This window comes from Stomoxys calcitrans, chromosome 5 (genome assembly GCF_963082655.1).
Source record: "Stomoxys calcitrans chromosome 5, idStoCalc2.1, whole genome shotgun sequence".
NCBI lineage: Eukaryota > Metazoa > Arthropoda > Insecta > Diptera > Muscidae > Stomoxys > Stomoxys calcitrans.
This window is the reverse complement of record NC_081556.1, coordinates 315,885-339,562: the sequence shown is the minus strand read 5'-3', so window position 1 is coordinate 339,562 and position 23,678 is coordinate 315,885. Positions and strand designations below refer to the sequence as shown.

The 23,678-nt window shown below is 36.8% G+C and overlaps 3 protein-coding genes across 3 annotated transcripts; all 3 read left to right on the top strand.

Annotated features, from left to right (window-relative positions):
- On the top strand, positions 1–22,156 carry LOC131994004 (peptidoglycan-recognition protein SC2-like). Its single transcript, XM_059369386.1, has 2 exons — positions 1–108; positions 21,562–22,156. The coding sequence occupies exons 1-2, from the start codon at positions 35–37 to the stop codon at positions 22,145–22,147; spliced, it is 660 nt and encodes a 219-aa protein (XP_059225369.1). The 5' UTR covers positions 1–34; the 3' UTR covers positions 22,148–22,156.
- Positions 6,632–7,263, top strand: LOC106086540 (peptidoglycan-recognition protein SC2-like). Its single transcript, XM_013251263.2, has one exon. The coding sequence runs from the start codon at positions 6,646–6,648 to the stop codon at positions 7,201–7,203; it is 558 nt and encodes a 185-aa protein (XP_013106717.2). The 5' UTR covers positions 6,632–6,645; the 3' UTR covers positions 7,204–7,263.
- On the top strand, positions 14,732–19,498 carry LOC106086541 (peptidoglycan-recognition protein SC2). The gene is made up of 2 exons (XM_059369387.1): positions 14,732–15,006; positions 19,099–19,498. The coding sequence occupies exons 1-2, from the start codon at positions 14,849–14,851 to the stop codon at positions 19,496–19,498; spliced, it is 558 nt and encodes a 185-aa protein (XP_059225370.1). The 5' UTR covers positions 14,732–14,848.
- Positions 22,157–23,678: the final 1,522 nt, after the last annotated feature.

The window sequence follows — 23,678 nt, the reverse complement described above, 5'->3', positions numbered from 1 at the left end:
GGTGGCTGGAGCGCCGCCCCATTCGGCCTTGGAGATGATGGTTAACCCGAAAACGGCTTGGGCGCAGAATAGAACAGCCAAAAGGCTGAATAGAGCTTTAGAAACCATGTTGATTGTGCTTTTCGAAGGCAAGCAACTGATGACATGACCATCTTGACTGCCGTTTATATACCGAATGTGATTCGGGGGTATCATTCATTTTTGTTGATAACTAGGTATTCACTTAACTCGATTCCATCGTGATACCACAGAGTGGTGAAGAAGTCATAAATTTTCCGTCAATGACCAAATTCGTTTTAATATACAATTCGGAACGTATCTTTAGATTAGTTTGCCAAAAAAGCGATATAAACAAGAAATTATCAAAAGTGAATGGAAAATATATAAAATTACACATTTCACTCTATTCAAAGAAAAAAAAAAACAACCATGTCCCTTTATCTAAATTTACAGGTATTTTAATGCACTAAACTACTGGGGTGCTACACAGGTTATTATAACTTAATGCATTTGTTTGTAACCCCACAGAAGGAAAAAAGGCTAGACTCGCATAAACATACGTACATTTATACACACAGGTCCATTAAGAGTTACTTTCTGAGTCTGAGCCTAGTCATGTCCGTCCGCTTAATTAAATTCGAAGATCGCACGGGCATTTTTGTTTTTGGATCAAAATCGAATATTCATAAAGAATAATAGTCCAATCAGCTATACCCTGCAGGAAGTTTGGGGAAATTAACCCCCATTGACACAAATTACCAGTCATATCACCAGTCATTCTAGTCCATTGCGTGGCTGCTTTGGCTTATTTTTCTTTCCACAGAATAAGCCGGTGAATACATCCGCTTAAATGTGTCTATTAACACAAATTATTGGTCATTTTAGTCCATTGCTTGGCTACTTTTGCGTTTTTTCTTTTTTGTTTTTAAATCAAAAATCATTAAAGTAATCAAAAACCATTTAATGAGAAAAAAAGATACTTTGAAATAAAAAAATATTTTAGGCTGTAAGTTATAAAATATTCGATTTCTTAGTTCTGAATTGTTTTTCTTTTTTAATTAATTATATGTTATTTTGCCTTCTTTGTTATAAATTACTTTATTTTTAATTTAATTTAATAAACAAATATCAAAATTTTTAAGTTCAGGCGTTTTTAACTTTAAATTAATATTTGATCAGGTGATATGATGTGTTCGTCTAAATCGGAGAAATTACAAATTTTTTTAACCCGGTGAAATGACAATGATTGATTTTTCAAACCAGTGAAATGACCGACATTTTCAAACCGGTGAAGTGACCAATTTTTCAAACCAGTCAGATGACCGATTTTTTTAAACCGGGGAAATGACCAATATTTCCAAGCAGTAATAGGACCAGTCCAAAATTATTAAAACTTCCGGCGACATGTCCATGTTAAAATCGCCGTTCATATGGATAATCCGGGGACCAGTCATTGGTCACAAAAAACTGGTAAATTCACCAGTTTAGGACCGGTCTTATGTCCTGCAGGACATACATAGAAAGAATAACTCTAATAAAAAATCAACTACCAAATTTGTATGTGAAGCAGTTCATTCTCAACGAAACTTGTTACTGGGCAGTAATGCTTATTGCGTTAACAAAATGATTTCAGTAGGCTAGAGGATGTGTGGCAGCCAAAGAAAAGCACTAGAGACATGAAGCACATACTCACACCTTATACCAACAATCACTGTTGACGTTTACAACTCTTAACGACCAACACTTAAAACACTGCCTTGAATTCGTTAAGGTATATAAAGTGTTTTTGCTGAGGTGCTTAAAACGATTGCCGATCGTATTTTGAATTTTAAGCAATACGCACGTGGACTCACACTGATCATTTAAGCAATACGCACGTGGACTCACACTGATCACAACTGAAAAGAACACACCCACACACACACAGCTTCCGTTCAAACTTACGCTCTAGAGATTCAAGAAGTTAAATCGCTAGATGGCTCTATATGGGATCTATGTACGTCATGCTTTTGGCGGATTCGGAGCGCCAAACATGCTATAATACCAATAAATGTCACCTCCCTAGTAATATTCTTGAAAATAATTAATTAATCAAAATTTTAATATAAATTGAAGCCTTTGGCTGTTGAAGAGTCTTTGTTAGGTCTCTCAACATTCATGGCAAGTATGGTCTAATTCGATACATAATCTAATAAAGCGATCTCCCGATATGAGTTCCTAAATTATCCGATTTGGCTGAAAATTTTCATGTGGTATTCTGTTATGACTTTCAACCTCAATGCCAAGTATGGTGCGTTTAGTTAAAAACCTGTAGCAACTTCCGATATGAATTCTCCCGACATTTCTTATCCGAATTAAAAACAAGTGAACGCGTATTATGTTCGACTCCAACATTTGCACTGTTCCTCCCTACATTTGTTGTAGCTAATGAGAGATAATCACCCTTATCCCGGTTGGCAATGTCGTAGTCGAATTTCGAAATTTTTTAAAACTGGTATTTTTTTATGGTTGTCGAAGACGAAAACTCTTTTGCATTTTTAGTATCATGTAAAGACTAACTCACACATTCTGAGAATTTTGTTAGCAAAAATGTTTGCTGTTACAGCAGAAAGTCTGCTGAAAATGGGAAAGCAAACAGCAAACATTTTCTATTGTTTTTAATTGATAAAAAGTTAAAAGTTTTTATATTCCAGCTTATCTTTCAATTTTACATATAACGTAATTTTTTTAAAACTTTCTGCAATTTGCTTATTTTAGAACGAATTTAAATAACAGCAGACAAAACAACTACTACTATTATACCCCAGCTTTTAAACAAAAAATTAACACCGAAAATAAGCAAATGTTTTAATTTTATTTATAGCAAATTCCTCAATTGTTATTTAGAAGTTCAAAAATTTTGTGTGGATTCATTCAATTTTCTTAACTTGTTTTTAAATTTTATATTAGCAGACAGTGTTTGCTGATATCAGCAGAATAATTTCTCTGCGTGCAGATTCACTTAGACAATTTTTTCTTTGCATGGGGGAGGTTTTTCCGAGGCAAAAAAAATTTTCAAGGAACTTGGTAAATGCACTCCATGGTGAAGGGTGTATAAGATTTGCCCGGCAGAAGAGATTCCGCATAAATGAGGAGTGTTGAACAAAAAGTTCAGCTCAATGGTAAAGAAAAGACCAAAAAGGGCGAATTTGATCAACTTCTAGGTGGTACTCGTATTGTTACGCCAATTGACCAACAAGTAAACCATCATCATATCTCCAAGAGTTTTAATCGAAACAAACTCTTCAGCTGCTGCCTTGGGTCAAATTCATGTATTTTGGGAGATAATTTCATCTTCAGTTGATGTTAGAGTACACACATCTGTATGTTATCCCTAGTTTCCATCTATTCTTTCCCTGGCTTTTAGAATGAATGCAATGGCGAATAACTGCACCAATCACACCATCACACTTACGGGCTACTGCTGCTGCCAGGGTCGCTAAAGTAGATGCTCCTCCAACTGCAACTTTAAACATTATAAATGTTAATGATGTTGTCAGTTTAATGGGCACATCTTGTGTCTGTTCTGTTCGAGCTGCTGCTGCTTCTGTAACTGTAGCAGTCATCGTTGCATGTTGGGTGGCTGTGATTTCCGACATAAGTGAACTTTTAAATGTAGATAAATTAAGTTTTTTTTTTACTTTCGCATTTCGATTATTTTCTTTTCATGAATTCTAAAGCAATACAAATCACTTTTCTAGTGGAGTGACTGGAGTGACTGTCGCGTTTCATTAGATTACTAAAATGCTTCCTAGTTTGTTAATTTTTTTACTTTTTCAGGAAGAGGATCAAAAGATAATTTGCCAATGGAAGCGCATGAAAACTTTAGCTATTCAAACTTACGTAATGCCTTTGTACGGCAATTCAATAAAACCGTGGGCTATGCTTCATAGAAAAAGGCTTCAGACACTTATAGCCAAAAACAAAAAACATTATTCGTTCAACTCTAATGTCATGGACTTATATAAGGAATCTCTAAGCAATATAAAACATAAAATCTCCTATGCTTTTTGTAGGTCAAAAAGTAGAATTGGCAAAATGTAAATTTTTCCCATGAACATTCTACTTAGCAACAGGGTCAAACTTCTCACATATCAATGAGTGCAGTCCGATTCAAGTTTAAGCTTAATGATAAGGGGCCTCCTTTCATAGTCGAGTCCGAACGGCATTTCGCAGTGCGATACCTCTTTGGAGAGAAGTTTTACATGGCATAGTATCTCACAAATGTTGCCAGCATTAGGAGGGGAAACCCACCGCTGACATTTTTTTTCTAATGGTTTCGCCAGGATTCAAACCCAGGCGTTCAGCATCATAGGCGGACATGCTAACCTCTGCGCTACGTTGGCCTCCGTAGTATATGGCTTCCCTCTATATATATATTCGTCCGATTGGGACTAATATTGCAATAATCTTTGTTCACAAATATGGACAGACGAACGGACAAAGCTTAATCGAACCAGGAAGTGGTTCTGAGTCGATCGGCCCTCCTAGCTCTCCTCTTTCTGGGTGTTACAAACAAATGCACTAAGTTATAATACTCTGTACCAGCCTAATGGTGTAGGGCTTAAAAAATGAAAGAAATTAAGTTGTGTTCATCCTTATATCCATCTCCCTTATTTATTATAGCTAAAAATAAATAAATTCAATGCTCAAGTGTTTTAAAATTGATAATTCAGGTATGGAAATTTGAACAACGCTACAATTATCGATAAGGAATCGGTTTTGCACTTTGCAAAATTGAATTGAATTTATTTGTTTGTTTTTATTAACTTGTCAGTTATTTGTTTCACAAATTGTCAAAACATAAACAAGTGTAGATTGGAACGCATTGACCAACGCTAACTAAGCGCTTACCATGATTTATGGCGTCACCTGCTTATTCGACTGATGGTTAAAAAAAATACAATACTACTGCTCGCACCACTGAAGACTTTTATGGCCCATCCATCCAGCAAACACAAGTACTAATCTGTTCCTCCTCACTTTTCCACTTCAATTTGTGTGCGTACGTACATAGAACAGATATGTGTTACAATTTTTTTTAAAAGTATCCCAATTTACTAGGCTGTAACGAAGTGGAACATGTCATCGAAATTAAAATGTGCCAGAAAAATAAAATCTCTAAATTGCGAATGTGTTCCTCGAAATATAAAATTTCGTATTCGATAAAATATAGGCATGTATTCGACCACCTTGAGAGTCGAATGTCGGTCCGACCGTCTACCGATTTGCCCCTCATTTTTTTTTTGGCCTAAACTATTACCGAATTCTATTTATAGTCGTAAAACTCTATAAATTTCAAATTTCCCAACCTGGTAGTAGATCAGTCTAGCACAGTGGGCACTGATGTTTAATTTTGTGGCATGTGAGGAGAATTTGTAAGAGCTGTCAAATGTATCACCAAGTATTTTGAGACACTTGATGGTTGGGATTGTCACTCCGTCGACCATCACTTTCAGCTCCCTACGCACCTCATGTGTGCTTGAAGTGAACAATGTGGCTGAAGATTTAGTGGCAGATCTCTTCAGATTTCTTGCAGCGAAATAAGAGGCAAGCTCTTTGAGGTACACGTTTAACCTATCGCAGATGTCATAAATGGGTGGGAGACCTGTTCCCATGATGGTATAATCGATCTCTATGCCGTCTGGAGGGGGTGGAATGGAGGATATGTAGAGGTTAAATAGTGCCGGAGATATCACTCCGCTTTGGGGAACTCCCTGTTTCACTCTATGGTATTTCGATTTCTTATCCCATCATATCATATCGAGTGAAAAGTGCATGGATTCCAAAAATTTGTTTACTTCCACACATTTTTGTCATATGAATGAATAAAAAATAGTTTCATCCAAAAAGAATGTGGTATTTTGAATTGGTCACACTTGACGTCAGCTACCCTGTATATAAATGATTTTTTATTTGTTTATGATTTTGATCTGCTGAATGTTGTTGCATGTCCAGTTAAAAATCCCGATTTTGTACTGCCATCCAAATTCATCCCTACATGGGCATTTTTTTCCATTACGACTATAATGGCATTATTTTATTATAAAGTTTTTTTCCAGGTTCTTATCATGACAAAGCCATTCCATATATTTTAAATCCGCAAATGGACGATAGCAAAAGTTATCTCGAATGTGAAGGCTCTGTCAGCAACGTAGGAATTTTGAATAATTATTTGGTGTGACAAACAGTCTTTTGAAGATAATGACAAAAAAAAACTAACCCTGTGGTATTGAAAAATAAGACCACGAAAGGAATAAGATCAACCTATTTTCGGCAGTAGCGTGTTTCGCTAACAAGGGCATAGAATCTCTGTATTCCACTGTAAGTGATTTTTAAGAAAGGGTAAACGATATTAAAAGCCTTTTCATTTGATGTTAGTGTATCTCTTCTACATAATAATCAATTAAGTCGCTAAGCATATATCACGAATTGCTTCATTTTGGTTTTACGCCCCACAGCTCCTATATAAATCAATTGACAAAAGTCATAGCGAGTTGGGTGCAGCAAATTAATCTTATCTAGAGAAGAAAACAAAAAAAGCCTGCCCAAACTTTGTATATAAACTGGGATCAAAGTAGGCACAACATCAGTTCCAAAATCACAATGGTTTCTAAAGCTCTATTCAGCCTTTTGGCTGTTCTATTCTGCGCCCAAGCCGTATTCGGGTTAACCATCATCTCCAAGGCCGAATGGGGCGGCGCTCCAGCCACCAGCAAGACTTCTTTGGCCAATGGCTTGGCCTACGCTGTGATTCATCACACCGCCGGTGCCTACTGCTCGACCAAGTCTGCTTGCATTCAACAAATGAAAAACATCCAAAGCTATCACCAGAAAACTTTGGGATGGGCTGATATCGGTTACAACTTCTTGATCGGTGGTGATGGCAACGTCTACGAAGGTCGCGGCTGGAATGTCATGGGTGCCCATGCCACCAACTGGAACTCCAAGTCCATTGGCATCTCCTTCATGGGTAACTACAACAACGACAGACCCACCGCCGCTCAAATCAGTGTTGCCAAGAGCTTGTTGGCTGCTGCCGTCTCCCGTGGCCAAATCAAGTCTGGCTACATTTTGTACGGTCACCGTCAAGTCGGCTCCACCGAATGCCCCGGAACCAATTTGTGGAATGAGATCAGAACTTGGCCCAACTGGAAGGCATAATTCATTCATTGCCTTAACTTTTTGAAGAATAAAATAAAAATGAATTTTCATTTATAAAAAAAAAAAAAAACTTTTTATTTGGGGTTTCAATTAACGTCTTGAAGAATTCACCACCATAGCTAATTTATAATTCCCATATTTAAAAAAAAAATCCGTTTGGTTGTTTAGCTTTTTCTGACTCTTGAAAGGTTTGTCCTCTAAATTGTTTCCTTCTCTAGTTTGAGTTAAGAAAGGGATATTCTAATGCGGGTTTCATTGGCATAAAATAGACAAATGAAACTTACTTTACTTTAATAAATTTAAATAACTTTCTCACAAAAAAGGTGTGTTAAAAAAATTTTTAAAAATTGCTAATTATTGAGAGCTTTAATGAATGTCACCTGTGACATGCCATTCGGACTCAAATCCCGTTATGAACGTCAGAAAATTTTTCAGCGGTGGTTATCTCCCAATTAATGCTGGAATCATTGAGTTTAAACGATAATCGGACTATCCTTAAGGAAATGTCTATGGGATATTTAGTACATCACGCCACGTTACGCCCCACACACAGTGTTGCCAAATCGAAAAATCTTGGAAATAATTCTGCAACTTTTAAACGAATAGAGGTATGTAAACAAAACTTAACATAGGTAATGTTGATGTGTTTTCCAATAAGTATGAAAAATTGGCGACCCTAGTGGGTACAGAGGCTGATCTATGAGCCTTGAAAGTTAGTCACCTCGAGCATGTCAAATTTTGAATTGCTCACCCAACAGTCACTTATAGACCGATCGGCTTAATTATTTTCAAAAAGATACAGCTCTAAAGTCTGACATATCACTAACGGTTTATGAGTTATTGGACTTGTGATCATTTTTGTTTTTAAATTTGAGCCAAGGTATCGTCGGTATTTTTGCAATTGTGTGTTTTGCGAAAACATTTGTAAACCGATTTTTTACTTTTATACAGATTCAGATGGCTTACAAAATTTATAATAACCCGTTTTGATAGTCGTCTCTTTAATCAAAAGTTATGCGGGTAAGAAATCAAAAAAAAATTAAACAATTAGATTTGTGCGTGTTATACATGTTTGTTGTTTTTTTTTTTTTTTTTTTTTTTTTTTTTTTTTTTTTTTTTTTTTTTTTTTTTTTTTTTTTTTTTTTTTTTTTATCACTTGTTGTTGTCATACATACCGGCTGTGTTTTTTGGTGGCTCCTGATAATATTGCAGAAATACTGTCCCAGTCCCAGCGGTTCGACTTGGTTTACAACGAAATACCCGGCATTTTGTTAAAAAAAAACGATTGTGGCAGAATTGACTGGTTGCAGAACGTTGGTGAGCAAGAATTGTAGAATTATTTTGTTTGATCTTGGGTGAAAAAATCACAAAAAATTGCAATATGACTGGAAAGATGTAATGTGCACAAATACTAGGATGAATTAAGGTATACATCAGCTGTGCTCTTCATTGCCTTCTGTCGATAAGCAAAACTCGATAACCGAATAACAAACAGCTGAGTTAACACCACGTACATCGTCAGGCAGATAACATTATTGAACCCGCCTAATGTTATGCTACAGATAATAGTCTAACATCTAATACTGAGGAGTGCGTTACGTAAAAATATTTAAATGAGTAATAAACGTTTGCTAAAAACGACATCCCCGGAACAAATTGAAAATATAAGCAAAAAACACCTGTCCAGCAGAAATATGAGTGAAAATAACAATCAAGATGTTTTCTGTTGGAATAAGCTGTGTAATCTTCTAGACGAAAAGCTTAAAGATGTAGCAAAAAAGGATGATTTAACAAACATTACAACGGAAATCGAAAAATTGAAACAGGAGAACACAAAACTGAAGGAAGATATCAACAAACTGAACAGCCGATTGGAAAACATCGATCGAAAGACTCGTATGGCCAATATTGTTGTCAGTGGCCTAGATTGTTCGACTACAATGGCCGCAAGAAATAAGTTTTATAAAATTTGTCAGAACGATTTAAATGTTGATGTAACAATCACACATACAAGGATGTTATCGTTAGGAAAGTCATTTATATTCACCATGGAGACATTCAATCAGTGCCAAAAGGTCTTAGCAGCAAAAGCAAAACTTACTGGCCAAAACATATTCATACACAAGGACTATACCGACTCCGAGCAGAATGTTAGATACAATCTTAGGCAATTGAGCAAGACGGTAACTAAAGTTAGAAAAGATGCTAAAGTCCGGCTTGGCGAGTTCTGTATTTTTATAAACGATAAACATTACGGCTGGACTAATGGAAAGATTCTGGCCCATTCAGAGAACGATGCAAAATTTCTCGGAGATATACTAGATGAAACTGAAAGTACCTTTGAGTTAACAACTAGAAACAAAATGAATTATAGTAATATAAGTAATAGTAATAAGAATAATCAGTAGCAATTCGATTCGTGCCGTATAATATCCTACAATGTAGCAAATCTTGAGAAGTCTATAAGTTTTGGAAGTTTTATGAAATATTTAAGCAACTTTGATATATTCTTTTTGTTTGAAACACATGTAATGCCGAATAAATCAGCGTCATTCGCATCACTTTTTCAGAATTATTGCATACATTGGGTCGATGCACGTAAGATACACAAGGCAGGCCGAGCAAGTGGGGGATGTTTGTTCGGATTTAGAAAGGATCTCAAGAGGAAATTTGATTTTAGATTCAGAAGTATAGGAGAGAACACGGTATTGTTGGCTAAGTTTGATGGAGATGTTGTTTATTTGATCCCTATGTATCTTAACTGTACAAACTGGAGGAACGATTTTGTGAAGCTTGAGACAATTATGAAAGACCTTGACCCAGCGAGGTTTATAATAACGGGTGATCTAAATGCGAGGATTGGACGTGAACAGACTCTGGACCCAATTTCTATAACTGAATTCTCGAATATTGCCGATCGCAGGCGCTCAAAGGATACTGTGACTAATGCTCAGGGGAGAACATTGCTGAATTTTGTGGAGGATTTTGGTGGCATCATCCTGAATGGCAGGACTACAGGAGATACTGACGGAGAATATAGCTTTTGTGGGGCAATGGGAAGTTCTGTCATTGACTATTTTATTTGCTCGTGGAATAAACTCTATGAGTAAGATTTTTTGCAATATTCTACTGAATCGACTTTCCGACTGGCTTGACTACAACAGTATATTAAATGAATTCCAGGCAGGATTCAGAAGGAACTATTCCACGGTGGATAACATATTTAACCTCGCCAACATTGTCCATATAAACAGGTTGAATAAGAAAACCACTTACGCTTTTTTTGTGGATTTTTCGACTGCGTTCGACACTATCCCTAGAAATAGTTTATTTTATAAACTGTCCTGTATGGGGATATCATCCAAGATAGTAAGGATTCTACGACTGTTATACGAAGGTACCGACAGCAAGATATGGGACGGTACGTATATGTCTGAGAGTTTCGTTATGGAAACTGGAGTGAAACAGGGGTGCGTACTAAGTCCTGTCCTATTTTCGCTTTACCTGAACGATCTGCCAGAAGTCCTACCTGGGGGTGTGAGAGTAGCGGGAACTACCATCAGAATATTGTTATATGCCGATGACATCGTTTTGCTATCAGATTGCCCAGATGGATTGCAAGGGATGATTGATACTTTGGAAGGGTATTGTGCTACATGGGGTCTAAGTGTTAATTTGCTTAAATCCAAGGTATTAGTATTTCGTAAATGTGCGAGAATTGCATCAGGCCTGAAGTGGATTTACCGGGGACAGGATATTGAGATTGTTAATAGTTATACGTATCTTGGACTAGAGATGACGTATAATTTATCGTTTAGGAAACACCTGGGGAAAAGACTAGCATCATCTAAGATAGCAGTTGCTTCTACTTGGTCAACTTATATAAGCAACCCACGTATTTCTAGAGAGAACAAACTGAAAATATTTGAGGCTTGTTGCAGGTCGATAATGTTTTACGCCGCCCAAGTCTGGGGCTTCGTCCGGTACGATGATGTTGAGAAATTATTGCGATTCTATGTCAAGAAACTGTTTTATTTGCCCAGCAACACACCCAATTATATGATCCATCTGGAGACTGGGATAAAGTCGATGTATGTTTCGACTCTGCAGATGCATCTCAAATACGTCGACAGGGTATTAAGACTAGGTCCCAATAGACTACCACGTATATTGGCGGAGAAGGTAATAAGATCAGGTACGTACTGGGCGGAGGAATGGACTACTTTATGTGATCACCTACGTTTCCATCCCTCAACGGTCAATGGACCTCTATGTAGGCATTGGCGGGAAATCACCAGACTTTTAGAGACATGTGAGAGATATGAATTTGAAAGTGGCGCGCATAGCTCTCAATTTCATGACCTGTACCCGAAATTAAATTACGATGGAAGTCTTTTGATGATGGGTGACCTTTCCACACGTGCAGTAGGCCTGATTATAAGGGCGAGAGGGGGCCTACTGGACCTAAATGCTAGGTGCTTCAAGAATCACACTGATGGAATTTGCACTATATGTAATTTGGATGCACCAGAAAACACCCTACATTTTATTGGGTGTTGTCCCATTTATAATGAATTTAGAACGATGTATTTTGGCAAAAGCTCACTAACAGAAATTGATGTATTACAAATATTAAACGGCACGAACTATTCTTTATTATATAACTTTTTAGAAACCTGTATTAAATATAGAAATATGTTACTGAATGAATTTAATTAGATATACACTCCACCAGCACAAAGTGTTGTATCGGAATGAATAATAGATGTATGTAAATATTAAGATTCAGAAATAACGGTTACAGCATTCACGCTAAACCAAATATAGATTAAAGTAGTATATACCGCATAAACATAATGTATAGACTATACTAAATAAAATCTATTAAAATAATAAAAAAAATAAAAAAAAATACATGTTTGTTGTTGTTGTGTGTGTGTGTGTGTTAGTTGGTATGGACATCGGAAGCAAAACTTTTTATACCCTCCACCATGGGATGGGGGTATACTAATTTCATCATTCTGTTTGTAACTCCTCGAAATATTCGTCAAAGACCGCATAAAGTATTACTTTTCTTAATAGTCATGACATTGTTAGTCGATCTAGCCCTGTCCGTCCGTTCGTCTGTCTGTCGAAAGCACGCTAACTTTCGAAGAAGTAAAGCTAGCAGCTTGAAATTTTGTACGAACACTTCTCATAAGTGTAGGTCGGCTGGGTTTGTAAATGGGTCTATGTTTTGATATAGCTGCCATATAAACCGATTTTGGATCTTGACTTCTTGAGCCACAAGAGGGCACAATTCTTATCCGATTTGGCTTAAATTTTGCATGAGGTGTTTTATTATGACTTCCAACAACTGTGCTGAGTATGGTTGAAATTGGGCCATAACCTGATATAGCTGTCATATAAACCCATCTGGGATCTTGACTTCTTGAGCGTCTAGAGGACGTAATTATTATCCTATTTGGCTGAAATTTTGTACAACGGCTTTTCCCATGTCTTTCAACATACGTGCTAAATATGGTCTATATATGGAATCGGTATATATACTGATGAAGCTCCCATATAAACCAATCTCTCTATTTTACTTCTTGACCCCTTAAAGGGTGCAATTCTTAGTGGTGGTTGAAATTTTACACAATGACTTCTACTATGGTCTTCAACATTCAATTCAATTATGGTCCGAATCGGACCATAGCTACAATATTATAGCAATTATTTTCTTTTATCCTATGTTTGCCTAAAAAGAGATATCGGGAAAAGAACTTGACATATGCGATCTATGGTGAGTGGTATATAATATTCGGCCCGGCCGAACTTAGCACGCTTTTACTTGTTTTTATATTTTTTTATTTCGGAAATTAAAAAAACTTTTTGTAGGAAGGGACAATCTGCGCCAAACTTTTTAATACTAGCCGAATTTTAAAATCTTTCCAACGGTGTAAAAAATTTTTAATCGGTTCACAAATGGTCCCACAATTTCAAAAATTCCGACGGTACAATGACTTAAATTTTCAAAAAAAAATTTTGTCCAATAACTCATTCCAAACTTTTCGGCATGTTGTAGGGTTTTACGAGATCTACCTTCTAAGAAAAGAATCAAGCCGACCAACCTTCAAGCCTAATGGATTTATACTTTTTGGAAAACACCTCAACATTGACTATGCGTACATATCTCTATCCGTTCAAAAGTTCTAGAATTGCGACATAGACCACATTTGTCATGACTGTTACCAGTCAGAAAAAATACCACGTTTAAAATTTTAACCAAATCGGATAATAATTGCGTCCTCTAGAGGTTCAAGAGTTCAAATCGGGCGGCGGGTCTAAATGGGAACTATATCAGGTTATGGACCGATTTAGATCATTCTTTGCACGGCTGTTGGAAGTAAAAAATTATTACAAATCAAAACTTTACAAGCTTTGCAGAGGCTCAAGAAGTCAAATCTAAAGATCGGTTTATATGGCAGCTATATCTGGTTGTAGACCGATTTGGACCATACTTGGCACATCCATTCGACGACTGTCAAACGTTGACGATGAGACAAACCCGTTTTATCCACGTATCCCAGAAGAATCACCAGAGACACATCTGAAAGTTTGCAAGATCGCAGAAAAACCACTTCCCTAGGAAGAAAAGCTTGCACCCATGTAGACCCGGGCATGAGAAGACCGGGTGTTCGATCGTAACCTCTTCATCCTCAACAAACAGCAGTAGTAATTGTAGGAGGCTCCTATGCGCGTGACCTATCCCACAGTGTCCGGTTATGACTCCTGTAGTTGTACTCGGTACGACTGAGACCCTCCCCAATATACCTCCTGAGCAGTGCCCGTATCCGCCTTCCATCAGCATGCCAAGCCTCCAGACCCGCCTGCGGTTTGGATCTTAACATCCCCGTGTTCCCGACTCAGGCCAGTCTATGCGCCCTTTCGAAGTTTCATGGTTCGTTCATTCAAAGAACGTGTTAAATGCTTTCCATGTTGGAGGGTATATAAGATTCGGCACGGCTGAACTTTACGTGCCTTCTTTAAATAAAGAAACTAAAAAATGCAACGCGACACCAAAACGGTTGCCAAAATTCAGTCCATCCTACCACACACTAGAAAGGTAGATCGTAAAGTAGTCAATCTTAATATCGAAAGCAAACACAATCAATTTCCAAAACGCATACGATCCACACTTTTTTAAGGATATGAGTACTTGAATGTATGCAGAGTAAAACTATGTCATGTAATGTCAAATACAGATTAACTTCAGATAGAAAATTTGTGAAGAAGAAACTAAAATAAATATTATCTTTATAATAATCCTGCAGCAAAAATTATGATCGATTTTTGTCCCCTATGGTACTCAACAATATTCCCAACAGCTACCTTATAAGAAGAAGGTGCGATAGATAAAAATGCTTTTGTTCAATGTACCCTGACGTGTACCCAATGTACGTTGACGTCAAAACATTTCATTGGGAGTATATCAAAGGCGATACGGTCAAAATATAATAAATCAGTGCAACGAAACCATAACTCCATCAACGATTATCGTGTAGAGGAAAAAGTAACTGACCAGCAGTTCTAGCATGGAATATAAAGCGCACAAGTGGCCCAGCTCCACACCAGTATCAAAGTTTCTCGAAACTCAAACGCTATGGTTTCTAAAGCTCTATTCAGCCTTTTGGCTGTTCTATTCTGCGCCCAAGCCGTATTCGGGTTAACCATCATCTCCAAGGCCGAATGGGGAGGCGCTCCAGCCACCAGCAAGACTTCTTTGGCCAATGGCTTGGCCTACGCTGTGATTCATCACACCGCCGCACAGTGGGCCAAATGGCAAAAAAATTGGAAATAAGTCTACAACTTTTTATCTGTTGATTTTAGCCATACAAAATGTTCTAGACATTTGTAGAGGAGGACATAGGCTTTCAGAAAAGTGCTGTTGTTGGTCCATATCTTTAATACAGGGTGAGCTACAGGGTGTCAAAGTTGACCACTTTTGACTTCTCCAAGCTTCTGGGGGCCATAACTTTTGATCTACTCAACCGATTTACATGATTTAGGACTCTAGAGAAAGAGCTTGACAAGATCTAAAAAACTTATGCATAAAGTACCATGCCATCGTGTACTGTTAAGGAGTTATGAATTGTTTAATTTTAAAATATGAAAATTTGGCCTTGGTTTTTTTCAGTGTTTTTTAAATAACTCCGTCAATTTTAAAGCTATAAACTTCATACTTCACACAAATTATGCCAGCATATGTGTGCATAAAATACAAAAGGAATCACGTGAATATCTTTGGCGGTTTAAAAATGGCATCGTTTTCAATATGAAAAATATTTTTTTTGTCAAAAAATTGCAAAATTTTTCAAAAAAGATACTCCCATTTCCTTTAAGTTTTCGCAAACTTTGGCCGTCAAAGCATTATCATTTCTTTCCATTTTCACAAAGTCGAGGTATTAAGAAAAGTTTTAAGTGCTAATTTGGCTAATTTCGATATCAAACAACACCGTTATCTTAAGACCAAAATGGCCAATTTTTTTACTAAACTTCAAAAGTTTCTCACTGGAAAAAAAGTTCCACGGGGATTTTTTCGCTTTTTTTGAACTTAAATGAAAGCTTAAAATGTTCCCAACATTTTAAGGTATGTCTCGCCATATCCTAGCCATAAATGAGATCGTAGCGATCAAAATACTGAAAAAAGTCAATTTTCAAGTAGTGCTATATTCATTGCTAAAAAACAAGTATTACGTCACATTTTATTGCAAAGATGTTAAATAAACTTTTATTTGGTAACACTTCTTCTACAAAACACAAAAAGAATCATGGAAATATCTCTATTCTATTCCATTTTATGGAACCGGCAATAAAAAAGTCAATTTTTCAAAAAAGTCGAATTTCCCAAATTTTGTTTTTGTTGTCCTAATTGCACATGACACACTATAGCCATATTTACGCAACATACCTTATCGTAAAGGAAATTTTCATACCTTTCCAACAATGTATAAAACATTTCTCTACTCGGATTCTATCTACTCTAAAATTCATTTACACTTCATTAAACTCTATATAAAAATGTCTATTTGTGAAATGGAACCTTATATGGGGCCTACACTAAAACATTGATAGATTTGCCCAGGGTTTACAATACAAATGTGTTAGAATAAAAAAAGGTCTCCTGCCAAAGTTTAAAAAAATTGGAATAAAAATATGTGTTTTAGAGCGAAAACACTTCGCATCGGCGTGCGTTTGTATAGTACCTACATCTATTTTTAATGTAAGCTGATGATTTTTGAATAAAAAGTAACCTAGAAATATACCTGCATATATATATATATTTGTGTTAAGATTTGATGCAGACAAATGTTACCTGTTTCGCTATGTCGAATTCCCAGGAAATCCACCGTATCAATGAATGTGAAAAAACCTACCCATAAAAAATTCATTGTCATTTTTTTTAACCAAATTCGAGTCCAGGTAAATAATTATAGAAGAGTAAGTAAAAAGAGGCACTTTGGACCCCTTTTTACGATTGCGTCTGATACCTGAAATGGGTCATTAATTGTGAATATATTGCATAAATATTTAAAATATATTTATATATTATATATATATATATATATAATATATATATATTTATATATTATTTATATATTATATATTATTTATATATTATATATTATATATATAATATATATATATTTAAAATATATAAATTTATCGTATGACCTTAAATATCGGACTAGCCCTGGAAACCGCGATGTCTCTGCTAGAAACAACCAAGATCTTCACAAAATGAGGCAGGAAGAGAAGAATCGAATCCAGTTGGAGTTTAAACAAAAGGGACTTATAATAGATAAACCTCTTTACGGATACGGAAGCACAAATGATGGCAACTCGGCAAGGCGGTTTTTTGAGGACCCCGTATCGACATCTAAAATAACCGGTCTTGATGAACACTTGCTAAGACGATTCAAAGTGATTTTGGCTGTAATCAATAGCAAAAAGATGATAAATTCAACCAAATTTGAAGCTTATAGTAATGACACAAAAAACATTTTATCTGATTTATATTCGTGGAAAGCTTTAACACCGACAGTACATAAAGTCTTACATCATGGCAAGGAAATTGTGGAATACAACATACTTCCGTTAGGAGAACTTACAGAAGAAGCTCAGGAATCCCGTAATAGAGATGTTAAACAGTTCCGGCTTTTCAATACCCGAAAGAGCACCAAATTTAACCAAAATTATGATTTACTTCAATATTTATTGTTATCGTCTGATCCGGTACTATACAGCATCAGAACTAAATGGCTACCAAAAATATGTGACGATATAGATAAGGACGATCCCGATGCCATTCAAATTAAAGAGCTTTTAAATTTTGATACCTTAGATTATTTGGTAGAGAATAAAATCAAATAATACAAAACTAAAATGCTTTTTTATTTTGGGAGTAGCTAATATACATATAAACGCACGCCGATGCGAAGTGTTTTCGCTCTAAAACACATATTTTTATTCCAATTTTTTTAAACTTTGGCAGGAGACCTTTTTTTATTCTAACACATTTGTATTGTAAACCCTGGGCAAATCTATCAATGTTTTAGTGTAGGCCCCATATAAGGTTCCATTTCACAAATAGACATTTTTATATAGAGTTTAATGAAGTGTAAATGAATTTTAGAGTAGATAGAATCCGAGTAGAGAAATGTTTTATACATTGTTGGAAAGGTATGAAAATTTCCTTTACGATAAGGTATGTTGCGTAAATATGGCTATAGTGTGTCATGTGCAATTAGGACAACAAAAACAAAATTTGGGAAATTCGACTTTTTTGAAAAATTGACTTTTTTATTGCCGGTTCCATAAAATGGAATAGAATAGAGATATTTCCATGATTCTTTTTGTGTTTTGTAGAAGAAGTGTTACCAAATAAAAGTTTATTTAACATCTTTGCAATAAAATGTGACGTAATACTTGTTTTTTAGCAATGAATATAGCACTACTTGAAAATTGACTTTTTTCAGTATTTTGATCGCTACGATCTCATTTATGGCTAGGATATGGCGAGACATACCTTAAAATGTTGGGAACATTTTAAGCTTTCATTTAAGTTCAAAAAAAGCGAAAAAATCCCCGTGGAACTTTTTTTCCAGTGAGAAACTTTTGAAGTTTAGTAAAAAAATTGGCCATTTTGGTCTTAAGATAACGGTGTTGTTTGATATCGAAATTAGCCAAATTAGCACTTAAAACTTTTCTTAATACCTCGACTTTGTGAAAATGGAAAGAAATGATAATGCTTTGACGGCCAAAGTTTGCGAAAACTTAAAGGAAATGGGAGTATCTTTTTTGAAAAATTTTGCAATTTTTTGACAAAAAAAATATTTTTCATATTGAAAACGATGCCATTTTTAAACCGCCAAAGATATTCACGTGATTCCTTTTGTATTTTATGCACACATATGCTGGCATAATTTGTGTGAAGTATGAAGTTTATAGCTTTAAAATTGACGGAGTTATTTAAAAAACACTGAAAAAAACCAAGGCCAAATTTTCATATTTTAAAATTAAACAATTCATAACTCCTTAACAGTACACGATGGCATGGTACTTTATGCATAAGTTTTTTAGATCTTGTCAAGCTCTTTCTCTAGAGTCCTAAATCATGTAAATCGGTTGAGTAGATCAAAAGTTATGGCCCCCAGAAGCTTGGAGAAGTCAAAAGTGGTCAACTTTGACACCCTGTAGCTCACCCTGTATTAAAGATATGGACCAACAACAGCACTTTTCTGAAAGCCTATGTCCTCCTCTACAAATGTCTAGAACATTTTGTATGGCTAAAATCAACAGATAAAAAGTTGTAGACTTATTTCCAATTTTTTTGCCATTTGGCCCACTGTGCGCCGGTGCCTACTGCTCGACCAAGTCTGCTTGCATTCAACAAATGAAAAACATCCAAAGCTATCACCAGAAAACTTTGGGATGGGCTGATATCGGTTACAACTTCTTGATCGGTGGTGATGGCAACGTCTACGAAGGTCGCGGCTGGAATGTCATGGGTGCCCATGCCACCAACTGGAACTCCAAGTCCATTGGCATCTCCTTCATGGGTAACTACAACAACGACAGACCCACCGCCGCTCAAATTAGTGTTGCCAAGAGCTTGTTGGCTGCTGCCGTCTCCCGAGGCCAAATCAAGTCTGGCTACATTTTGTACGGTCACCGTCAAGTCGGCTCCACCGAATGCCCCGGAACCAATTTGTGGAATGAAATCAGAACTTGGCCCAACTGGAAGGCATAAGATAATGAAATTGTGCAAAAAATAAATTTAAAAATTCCCTGAAGTTCTTTCTGGACTATTATTCAAATTATAGCTCTCGAATGGATTAATTTGATCTTATTTATCATTTATTCTAAAGCATAAAAATAGTGTTTGTCGATTAGCGTCGCCCAACTAAGTCTTAACAGTGTCGCGTCGTCGTTTCTCATTTCACATATACATATGTATAAATTCTTGATCGTCATGACTCTTTAAGTCAATATAGGCCCTATCCGTCCGTCCGTCTGTCTGTCCATCTCTTCGTCCTTCCATCGGAAGACGCTTGAAATTTTGCATTTATGCCGATCACTATCTGATTTTACCTCTTGAGCCTTTATAAAGGTCGATTTTTTAAGAGCTATAGAAAAGTTTTTAAAAAAAAAACACATAAAATTCAGAAAAATGCATGAAATCTTTATTTGAATCGACGGTCCATATAATTTAATGTCTGAAGATTATTTCATGCTAATGTTGGCCATGACTGCGCCTTAAATGGTCCATCCGCTTAGTCCAATTTTGGCATACTCTTTCCAACATTTCGGCCGCTATTTCACAAATAAATGCTTCAATGTTGTCTTCCAATGCGTCAATTGAAGCGGGCTAGTCTTTATAGATATGAGCTTTAACATAGCCCCACAAAAAATAGTCTAAATTTCACGGTCCCGAACGTGAAATAAAATATTCACCGAACTCGCCTCTCAATAAGTCCATTATAACGGCTGCTGTGTGGCATGTGGCAACGTCTTGTAGAAACCACATGTCATGCAAGTCAAGCTCTTGCATGGATGGCGAGTGCTGTCATCTCACGACAGCACTCGCCATTCACAGTTACGTTACGATTCGCATCATCTTTGAAGAAGTACGGTTCAATGAAGCCACCAGCCCATAAACCACACCAAACTATGACTTTTTCTGGATGTATTGGTAACTCTTGCAATGCTACTGGCTGATCTTCACTCCAAAATTGACAATTCTGCTTATTTACGTACCCATTGAGCCAAAAATGAACTTCGTCGCTAAACACAATTTTTCGATAAAAATGTGGACCTGCGGCCAACTTTTCAAGAGCCCATTCACCAAAAAAATGTGCGTTGCAGTAGGTCGTTCGGCTTCAATTCTTGCACCACCTGTATTTTGAAAGGCTTCAAAGCAAGCTTCTGGCTGATCTTTACTCCAAAATCGACAATTCGACAATTTCAAAGTATCTTTTTTTCTCATTAAATGGTTTTTGATTACTTTAATGATTTTTGATTTTTAAAAAAAAAAAGAAAAAACGCAAAAGTAGCCAAGAAATGGACTAAAATGACCAATAATTTGTGTTAATAGACACATTTAAGCGGATGTATTCACCGGCTTATTCTGTGGAAAGAAAAATAAGCCAAAGCAGCCACGCAATGGACTAGAATGACTGGTGATATGACTGGTAATTTGTGTCAATGGGGGTTAATTTCCCCAAACTTCCTGCAGGGTATAGCTGATTGGACTATTATTCTTTATGAATATTCGATTTTGATCCAAAAACAAAAATGCCCGTGCGATCTTCGAATTTAATTAAGCGGACGGACATGACTAGGCTCAGACTCAGAAAGTAACTCTTAATGGACCTGTGTGTATAAATGTACGTATGTTTATGCGAGTCTAGCCTTTTTTCCTTCTGTGGGGTTACAAACAAATGCATTAAGTTATAATAACCTGTGTAGCACCCCAGTAGTTAAGTGCATTAAACTACCTGTAAATTTAGATATAGGGACATGGTTGTTTTTTTTTTCTTTGAATAGAGTGAAATGTGTAATTTTATATATTTTCCATTCACTTTTGATAATTTTTTGTTTATATCGCTTTTTTGGCAAACTAATCTAAAGATACGTTCCGAATTGTATATTAAAACGAATTTGGTCATTGACGGAAAATTTATGACTTCTTCACCACTCTGTGGTATCACGATGGAATCGAGTTAAGTGAATACCTAGTTATCAACAAAAATGAATGATACCCCCGAATCACATTCGGTATATAAACGGCAGTCAAGATGGTCATGTCATCAGTTGCTTGCCTTCGAAAAGCACAATCAACATGGTTTCTAAAGCTCTATTCAGCCTTTTGGCTGTTCTATTCTGCGCCCAAGCCGTTTTCGGGTTAACCATCATCTCCAAGGCCGAATGGGGCGGCGCTCCAGCCACCAGCAAGACTTCTTTGGCCAATGGCTTGGCCTACGCTGTGATTCATCACACCGCCGGTGCCTACTGCTCGACCAAGTCTGCTTGCATTCAACAAATGAAAAACATCCAAAGCTATCACCAGAAAACTTTGGGATGGGCTGATATCGGTTACAACTTCTTGATCGGTGGTGATGGCAACGTCTACGAAGGTCGCGGCTGGAATGTCATGGGTGCCCATGCCACCAACTGGAACTCCAAGTCCATTGGCATCTCCTTCATGGGTAACTACAACAACGACAGACCCACCGCCGCTCAAATCAGTGTTGCCAAGAGCTTGTTGGCTGCTGCCGTCTCCCGTGGCCAAATCAAGTCTGGCTACATTTTGTACGGTCACCGTCAAGTCGGCTCCACCGAATGCCCCGGAACCAATTTGTGGAATGAGATCAGAACCTGGCCCAACTGGAAGGCATAAGATAATGAAATTGTGCAAAAAATAAATTTAAAAATTCCCTGAAGTTCTTTCTGGACTATTATTCAAATTATAGCTCTCGAATGGATTAATTTGATCTTATTTATCATTTATTCTAAAGCATAAAAGTAGTGTTTGTCGATTAGCGTCGCCGAACTAAGTCTTAACAGTGTCGCGTCGTCGTTTCTCATTCCACATATGCATATGTATAAATTCTTGATCGTCATGACTCTTTAAGTCAATATAGGCCCTATCCGTCCGTCCGTCCGTCTAAATTCTTGATCGTCATGACTCTTTAAGTCAATATAGGCCCTATCCGTCCGTCCGTCTGTCTGTCCATCTCTTCGTCCTTCCATCGGAAGACGCTTGAAATTTTGCATTTATGCCGATCACTATCTGATTTTACCTCTTGAGCCTATATAAAGGTCGATTTTTTAAGAGCTATAGAAAAGTTTTCAAAAAAAAAACACATAAAATTCAGAAAAATGCAGAAATCTTTATTTGAATCGACGGTCCATATAATTTAATGTCTGAAGATTATTTCATGCTAATGTTGGCCATGACTGCGCCTTAAATGGTCCATCCGCTTAGTCCAATTTTGGCATACTCTTTCCAACATTTCGGCCGCTATTTCACAAATAAATGCTTTGATGTTGTCTTCCAATGTGTCAATTGAAGCGGGCTAGTCTTTATAGATATGAGCTTTAACATAGCCCCACAAAAAATAGTCTAAATTTCACGGTTCCGAACGTGAAATAAAATATTCACCGAACTCGCCTCTCAATAAGTCCATTATAACGGCTGCTGTGTGGCATGTGGCAACGTCTTGTAGAAACCACATGTCATGCAAGTCAAGCTCTTGCATGGATGGCGAGTGCTGTCATCTCACGACAGCACTCGCCATTCACAGTTACGTTACGATTCGCATCATCTTTGAAGAAGTACGGTTCAATGAAGCCACCAGCCCATAAACCACACCAAACTATGACTTTTTCTGGATGTATTGGTAACTCTTGCAATGCTACTGGCTGATCTTCACTCCAAAATTGACAATTCTGCTTATTTACGTACCCATTGAGCCAAAAATGAGCTTCGTCGCTAAACACAATTTTTCGATAAAAATGTGGACCTGCGGCCAACTTTTCAAGAGCCCATTCACCAAAAAATGTGCGTTGCAGTAGGTCGTTCGGCTTCAATTCTTGCACCACCTGTATTTTGAAAGGCTTCAAAAAATGGTAGCTCTTGCAAGCTTCTGGCTGATCTTTACTCCAAAATCGACAATTCTGCCTATTTACGTGTCCATTGAACCAAAAATGAGCTTCGTCTCTGAACACAATTTTCGAAAAAAAAGTGGATTTGCGGCCAACTTTCCAAGAACCCATTCACGTTGCGGAAAGTCATTCAGCTTCAATTCTTGCACCAGCTTATTTTGAACGGCTTCACATCTAAATCCTTACGCAAAATTTTCCACGTTGTTGAGTCTAAGAGTCTAAGGCTGCGAACGGCAACGAATCGATAATTGAGGGTCATCATT